Below are 8,750 nucleotides of genomic sequence, written 5' to 3'. Positions count from 1 at the left end.
CTACCATGGTTGAAATGGAGGACAGTGATAACAGCAGTCAAGAGAGCAGTGATGATGATGATCAAGCTTGTAGCATAAATAAATGCTTAGGCTGTAACTTTTTGTTGAAAAGTTGATTTCAGTGTTTACAGAACAGAGCAGTGCTTAAAGAGATGTCCGTTTATTTCAGTGTGTTTAAAGAACAGACATTCAGTTAGTGCTTAAAGAGATGTCAGTTGATTTCATTGTGTTTAAAGGAGTCTGACAGACTTTCATGCTTAAAGAGCAGTCATTTGATTTTGCATTTGTTTCTTTTGTTTTGCACACAATCATTTGTTCGTTCATCTTTATTTATGAATAAATGTCGTTTTGCTAATATAAGTTATCCATGTATCCCTTTTTCATCCATCCTGTGGGACGGGTCGTGACTCGCGAGCTCGGGGAGCACCAAGCAGCATCCCTAGGTGCTCCTCTGAGCACTGGCCCCAAAAAGTTATGTGCACCCCTGTCTATAAAGGACAGCGTGTCCAAGAAACCATGCGCCGTGTCAGTCCAGAGGGAGTTGCGAGCCGCACTCTCCAGCTGCGTACAGTAAGGCGCAGAAGGTATACTGTTCCGGCCCCCAATAGTTTATGGCACATCGATGGCAACCATAAACTTATACGGTAAGGCTATGGTTTTGAAAGATACACTGCATATGATACAGTAGCCTACCAAAATTATGCAATGCTGTTTTCCATGTGTGTAAGGGGATGGTATAATTGTTCTTTTTGTATACACAATTTGCAATTTCTTACATTACAGGTGGCGAATCGTAGTTCACGGTGGCATTGATGGCTTTAGCCGTCTGGTGACATTCCTGAATCCTGCCACCAACAACCGTGCCTCCACAGTATTGACAAGCTTCCTTGAAGCAGTTCATATCTATGGAGTGCCGTCCCGTGTCAGGTCTGACAAGGGAGGGGAGAATGTCAAGGTTGCGCACTTCATGGTGTCCGCCAGAGGCCCAGGCCGGAATTCGCACCTCACAGGCCGAAGCACACACAACCAGAGGTATATCATGCTTCTCCAAATCAACGTCCAAAATATACATGTCCCAAACATTTCTCAAAAACTCTTTTTTTAAGTATGTTTTTTGTTTTGTGTAATATGTGTGTTTCCCCCCTCCCACCTTTTCCATACCCTATCTAGAATCGAGAGATTGTGGAGGGATGTGTTTGGGGGAGTGTTGGACCTCTTCTACACCATGTTCAACCGTATGGAGAGGGAGGGTTTGCTGGATCCTGATGATGAGGTCCACATGTATGCCCTCCATTGGACCTTCATGCCACACATCCGAAGGCATGCATTTGTTATTTCTTATTCTGGCACGGGTACTTCAACACTGGTTATGCTCTTGGATGCTGGTTTAACATAAGCTACTTACCATTTCTGATGACTGGCAGTTCTCCTGACCTTCAATGCCCAATGCACTGATTGTAAGTCGCATTGTATAAAAGCGTCTACTAAATTACTAATGTAATGTCAATGTAATGAAGGCATCTACAGTCCTTCCGGGATGGCTGGAACCACCATCGCTTGCGTACAGAGGGCAATCGGACACCACTGCAGCTGTGGACTTTCAACCCCCGGGAAGGAGATGAGGACCCAACCCAGGTTTGTACTCAGAGGAAGCACAATTCCAACCTCATGTAATTGCACAACACACTTTCAGTCCCAACATTGGAAAATGTACAATTTATATTTATTGTTCTTAATATCAAATAATCATCTCAGTAATCCAATCAGATTTCATTTGCAACTATAACATTAGGTAGACCTGGAGTATGGTATTGATTGGGAAGGTCCACACGGGCACCACCGAGAAGGAGTCCACATCCCAGACATCCAGCTTCCACGACCACTGACTGATGCAGAGATTCAGAGTTTGCCTGATCCCCAAGGTCCTTTGGTCAATGCGTTGCATGTATTTAATGACACAAAAGAGACACTAACTAGCATAATCTAAGGAAGAATATGTACAGTAGTGTGAGTCGTTATCATTGAAATTGAGTTGTGTGTGTATTGAAATAGGGGGTAGTGGTGGTCTAGTGCATAGTGAGTTGGACTCGGGATCGGAAGGTTGTGAGTTCAAATCCCGCCTGAAGCCACACCACTACTAGTGTGCCCTTGAGTAAGCCCTCAGTTACTCCAGGGGGAATGTCCCTGTAATTCGTAATTGTAAGTCGCTTTGGATAAGTGTCTGCTAAATGGCAAAATTAAAATTATTATATAGCTGAAAACTGCAGATCTGTTTTGTGTGTATCATTTTATTACAGTTTTTAACGGTCGCTAAGTCACAGTGTGCAATACTGAAGTCACAGAGTTACAACTCTTCATCCAGTCAGCAAAGCAGAAGCCCATGTGAACAAAACTGTAACTCTTTCTCTGTGATTTGTGCATTGCTTTCATACAAAATGCATTCAATGACTACGTTCTCCAAAATCCATAACACTTCTCTCATTCAAACTCCCCCACCTGCAAAACACTATGTATTTGCAACACATGTTTTCATTGTTAACATACTGTGTTCAAAACGGTGAAGAACACGTTCAAAACTAAATGATTTGGTGTATTTTTGCAGTAATCATATTCCTATCATATATGACAGAAAGCTCACAATAAACAGTTTTTTGCACAGTGTTTGAGTGACTGTTATTTTGCACTCTATTGATACTCTTCAGTTCCAGCACCTCAGCAAAGTCTGATAAGGGATGAGCGGTGGTATTTTCACTATTTGCAGTAATCATATTGACATGTCTAGAAAATATTAGCAGAATATATACAATGAAATGAAATAGACTAGATGCATTGCCAGGGAAGACATTAGATGTGACCAGATGCAGACCAGAGGGTGGACCAAAACCCAAAAAAACGGGTGAGCTGTAGCAATTTATACAATAAACAACAATGAATACATTAACAAGTTCAAGTTCAAATTCAAATTCAGGTTTCTTTATTGAATATTCTTTTTGCATTTTGTGAAACTGAAATACAAAGAAAATGTATTCACGTGAACATCAATGAAATACAACATAAAAATATAAAACACAATTTTGGACAGTCTCTGGCGGTGGTGGGTGAGGCTGAAACGTTCATGCTGTGTTCAGGAGACCAGGGCAGAGTGGGATGGGGGATGGTGTTTTGGGGATCTGGAGTTGGGTACTGTTTCCGGTTTGGCATTACTTCTTCTTGTTACAAAATCTTACAACATTTCTTATTCTAATTTAAACTTAAACTAATTCCTCAATGTACAAAGTTACTATTTAATTCCCATATTCCCAATAATATTATATATAATATAAATATATACAAAGTTGTATACTACAACTGAAAGCTGCCGCTACTACCGCTACCATGGCAACCGGAGACAAGCTACCGTAGTTCACATAAGGCTGGAAACGCTACAAGCTCACACCTGACACCATCTCCAGGAACAACAACAAAAAACACAGAGGGAGATCAGGCACCTGTGAGGGAAGGAAAAGGTGATCATGTCAGATCTATGGTATAGAGCTACATGACTGGGGTCTTAATCGCTCTGTATAAATGATAGATGGATGTAATGATAGTGGTATCTCCAGATGTACGTCTGTGTGTGTGTATATGTGTGTGCCTGCATGTCATGAAAGTATACTTTATTATTTCTTTTATTCAATGTTATTTACCTTTAATACTGGCCAAAGCCATAGGAAGCGGTCGAAATGCTGGCCATCAGGTCGCACTGGAAGTTCTCATATGTCCGTGGATGTTTTGACAATTTCAGCTTCATGAAGCAAGTGGATGACTGTGGTAGAACACAGTCAACCACTTCCACTTGCAGGTATTCTGGAGGGACATCCCACCCAGTCCAAAAAGCCAGAAGTCTTTTCAGACCTTCAGACGAACCAAGGTAGTGGATAGGATATCAATTCAGAAACAATCCATTTCAACAAGGGCCAACACGAATGTCTCCGCCCTAGGAGACCTATCCTAGAGCAATAGGCGGCAGATTTTGGCAGAATAAAGTAATTAATTGCAAGTGCCCTAGAGAGTGCTGTGGTCTAATGCGCTTGGTGCTTGTTCTGTATACACATCCATGTAAGGGCATCAGTATCGAATAATGAAAAATAGCCATACTTGTTTCGATGAAGGTCCTCAGGTATCCCAGCATCCTCTCCTGGCCCTCCTCATCGCCATCTTCCAAATCTGCCTCCGGCCATTCAATTTTCTCCAGAATCATCTAATATAAAATGCACCGGTTAAAATTTGCTCCCCCTTTATGCTTTTTCAATTACAAAAGCCGTTTCAATACACAATCTTTAAAAAAATAATCGAGACACATTTAATGCAAAGCTACATGTGAAAAGTTCGCACTTTGGCGACCCCACTGGTCATGATAAAAATTATCATGTGTTTTAAGAACCATATCTCCTACAATTCCCTCCTCTCTTGCTGTGACACTGCTTTGTGGATTCCGAGGGGGGAGTGTTGATGTTGTTGCATGCTTAAAAAGTCACTTCTGGCAATATTTCCCACTATCTAGCCTAGACACCTATGTCTAAAATCTGAAATTCACAGGGTCTCATGTCACAAAAAATATTTTGGGGATCTTGCTAAGGCCAATCCATACTCTCGTAACAAAAACAAGTGAATATTTAGCAATAAAAATGCTGTCATATGTAGCTTTAATGTTTTCATTTGCATTACCTGTGGCGTGATCCTGGTTTCTGCGGCTCTTGGCCATAAGACTGGCACAGTGTCCGGCCTGGAACTTAATAGCTCCCAGACACCGGTGTCTTTTAGCCCCCTCCTCAGGTGTTTGACCTGCTGTTTCGTCCTTTCCAGCACCTGTAAAACAAATAAACCCCCCAAAAAACGTGTCATGGTTATATTAAGGCAACAGTGAATTCAATGAGAACCAGTGGTTTCGTTTAAATTCAAAGACTTAAGAAAGACAAACTTACAGCATGCACCAATAGTTTCTCCGCCAGCCACATCCTGTTTGCTGATGTAGGCCCTGGGAAATCCCATGCCTGGCATAGGGAGAGGACCTTCTCTTTGTTGTCCTCGGTGAGGTCATGACCATTGTTCAGCTGACAAGAAATGAAATGTAACAAATGTAAAAAGCAATTACTTAACACATTGTAAATAGAGAGCAATATAACATCATGAAATACTGCACAATACTAGCAATTAAAAAGCTATTTCTAACCAGTTCCAGCGCCTCCCGAACATCCATGTCCACACAATCCAATGGGGAGACAATTGTCATGTGCTGCGCCCCCCCACACAGGACATGTGCAATGGCTGGGCTCAGGCCGGTCAAGCATGGTCCACCATGCAGGAAACTGTGCCCCATCATGCGGCCCGCGACAATGAAGAAGTCGCTGTCGAGGAGGGTCTGGTCAGTAGACGGAACCAGATGGTCCGTCTCCCCGTGGAAAAGTAAGGTTTTCCCTTAAAAGAATAAAAAGGTAAAACATTTATTTTAGACATCTGGAAAATATTAACATGACCACCAGGCTAGGAAAATATAGCCTATGCATTAAAAAAATAATAATCACATATGTACGAGTAACAAGACTTAATTACCTTTCTCTTCATCAAGGTGGAAGCCATATTGGAGGCTCTCCATTGCAGTGGCGAGGACAAATCTGGCCACACCCTCACCGACGGCGGCGTCCCCTTGTAAAAATGAAATAATCAGTAATTTTTAAATAACAAGTTTAGCTTAACAAGTTATTGAAAACCATTAGTGTAATGGTACTGTACAGATCTATAGATTATCCTGATTGGCCCATGGGTAACTGGTTTTTTGCTTCCCCAAATGTCCTCTCCAATCTCTCTATCCCCCTTTCCTGTCATTGTCTCTACTATCTCTCTACAATAAAGCATAAAATGCCCAAAAAATACATTTAAAAACAAGAAAAATTATTAAGATCATTACCAATCAGTTTGCAGGTGAGAGGACTCGCCCAGTTCACCTTTGGCCTTTTGTAGAACGAAACGATCGCTCGTGTTCATTCCTCCAGAGAACCGCTCAAACTGAGAGTGAAGTTGAGCGGCGACTGATTATTCATATCTGCGAGGGCCGACGCGCAGAAGAGCTTGGCAGCCTTTGCAGAGTCTGCTTCCGTTACCCACGCTTTAACAGAAAGAAACTCAAATTACACTACACACAAGATTGCATTCACTGTACACAGTTGATATAACTTAGTCAGACATGTAGCCTGTCAATAGCCTGAATGTGATTGTAGGATTCAACCCCATCCATGGTGTACACACACTTAAACATAGTGTAGAACCTTTGTTTTTCTTATTCACAGCTTGTGCTTACCAGCAATGGAGTCCAACGACTCAGATGGATCAAGGTCTGTTATCGATATAGAAAAGATAATCAATTAAGTCCACAGTCCACAGTTGTCACCAGTATAAGTCCACAGTTGTCACCAGTATTTTATTGCATTTTATTAAGGATCCCCATTAGCTGATTTTCCTAGCAACCAGCTTTAACACTGTACATGTGCTTACCATCCATGATGTGATCCTCTGACTGTAGGGTGCCAGAGGAACCTGCTGCCACGGCAGAACCTGCTGCAGCAGACGGGAGAGAGGCTGCAGAGGACCCAGCTGCAGCAGACGGGAGAGAGGCTGCAGAGGACCCAGCTGCAGCAGACAGGAGAGAGGCTGCAGAGGACCCAGCTGCAGCAGACGGGAGAGAGGCTGCAGAGGACCCAGCTGCAGCAGACAGGAGAGAGGCTGCAGAGGACCCAGCTGCAGCAGACAGGAGAGAGGCTGCAGAGGACCCAGCTGCAGCAGACGGGAGAGAGGCTGCAGAGGACCCAGCTGCAGCAGACGGGAGAGAGGCTGCAGAGGACCCAGCTGCAGCAGACAGGAGAGAGGCTGCAGAGGACCCAGCTGCAGCAGACAGGAAAGAGGCTGCAGAGGACCCAGCTGCAGCAGACGGGAGAGAGGCTGTGGAGGATCCTGCTGGTTCAATTAATAAAGAAATAATAAGTAAAAGCAGTTAGCACAGTCCACAGCTTAGTCACCAGGAAACTGTAAATGTTTTGATCATCTAGGTAAACAATAAAAGTTCAGATTCTTAATCTAAACGTGAACAGTAAACGTTCAGTTTTTTCCTAGTACAAAAGCAGTTCGCCATTTTCACCGAAATTAATTCACATTCGAGCCATTTCTTAAAGCACTAAAAATGTCAGAAACCCTCGGTCTACACTGACTAACCTATAAGATCCTGCTGTGTGGCACTGTCAGCTCTCCTTCTCTCACCCTGCAGTATACTTAAGAGGGCGGTAAAACAGTTAATAACATCAGGGATTTATCACATACTTATACTTGTCTACACACAAGAACTATTTATTTACAACAGTAAATCATTATTTTCCTACCAGAGTATTGCAGTACTTGTAATAATGAGTAGACACAGTATTTCCTGAACAAACACTGTTGTTTCCAATTCACAATACGGAATCAGGGGTAAGTAATTACATTTAGCATGTTAGAAGATACTTTTCTAAATTGCTTTACATTCAGTATTACCTGGAACACACTGCATTGTGTGCCCTTATAGTGGAGAAGTCAAACTCCTCCCCACAATTTACACACTGGACCGAGGGTCCACACTGGGCCTGTCTGTTATTCACGACCTATTTGTGGAGACAAATCACATTTAAATATAAATTAGTTCAACTTCAGGAACATTCATTCAGTATTTTATTAATATTTGGGACACAACACAACCTGATATCGAATCTTACATTCACAGAGGTCAGACTGCGTTGCAGTGGCCGGACATAAACCGTTGCATGGTTCAGTATCTCCTTCAGATACTGAACCGTGTACCCCTCATTTGGGCATGGAATCACTTCCAAATTGCGGCTCCGTGTAGACCCCGCAACTTTCATTAGCTCAAACCCACCCCCCTCACGCAGTTTAGGGTAGGCTGAGAAGCGCAATTCTGCCAATTCCTCTGCACTGCGTTGGTTTCCTGTGAAATTGAGAGGGACAGACAAGACAAATAATGCACAGATCAGGTGCTGGGTTGAGATGACAGAAACTGGCTACACACTACAGACTGTCTGGCTACACACTACAGTGTACAACTGGCTACACACAGTACAGACTTTCAGGTGACATACCTCGAAAGGTCAGGCGACCGTCCCCCAAACCCATGCCCAGCAGGTTGTCTTTCACAACCCTTGTAGGGACCATCCTCATGTCTTTCTTCTCCAGGCAGCAGAAATTGTGGGTGTAGATGGTTACCCCCAATCCCTGAGCTGGGCTTCTCTGAGTCTGGAGGCGCCTTCCCCTGGAGGCTGTATTGTTTCCCCTGGAGGCTGTATTGTTTCCCCTGGAGGCTGTATTGTTTCCCCTGGAGGCTGTATTGTTTCCCCTGGAGGCTGTATTGTTTCCCCTGGAGGCTGTATTGTTTCCCCTGGAGGCTGTATTGTTTCCCCTGGAGGCTGTATTGTTTCCCCTGGAGGCTGTATTGTTTCCCCGGGAGGCTGTATTGTTTCCCCGGGAGGCTGTATTGTACGGAAGGAACAGTCTCACAACTTCTACTAACAAAAGAAAAGTTGACAGTTAATCCAAGGTCATGTTGTTCAATTCCTGGATTTCCAGGTATTTAGATTACCTCTGCCCCGTTCACCATGATTTGAGGCATTTGAGTCCAGATTAGTGCAGAATAGTGTCTGACAAGGCTGCTGTGCACAGAGACACTACTACAC

General features: G+C 43.3%; 1 protein-coding gene across 1 annotated transcript; it reads right to left on the bottom strand.

The window, feature by feature from the left end:
* Window positions 1–3,985: 3,985 nt before the first annotated feature.
* Window positions 3,986–5,635, bottom strand: LOC308175100 (uncharacterized protein; the record flags this gene model as incomplete). The annotated part of the gene is made up of 6 exons (XM_080550820.1): window positions 3,986–3,990; window positions 4,138–4,240; window positions 4,708–4,848; window positions 4,965–5,093; window positions 5,213–5,457; window positions 5,593–5,635. The coding sequence occupies 6 exons, from the start codon at window positions 5,633–5,635 to the stop codon at window positions 3,986–3,988; spliced, it is 666 nt and encodes a 221-aa protein (XP_080406946.1).
* Between the last annotated feature and the right edge of the window lie 3,115 nt (window positions 5,636–8,750).

Source organism: Nansenia antarctica (genome assembly GCF_963989245.1).
Source record: "Nansenia antarctica genome assembly, contig: SCAFFOLD_393, whole genome shotgun sequence".
Classification (NCBI taxonomy): Eukaryota; Metazoa; Chordata; class Actinopteri; order Argentiniformes; family Microstomatidae; genus Nansenia; species Nansenia antarctica.
The sequence above is the reverse complement of the archived record's forward strand: the minus strand, read 5'-3'. Positions and strand labels throughout refer to the sequence as shown.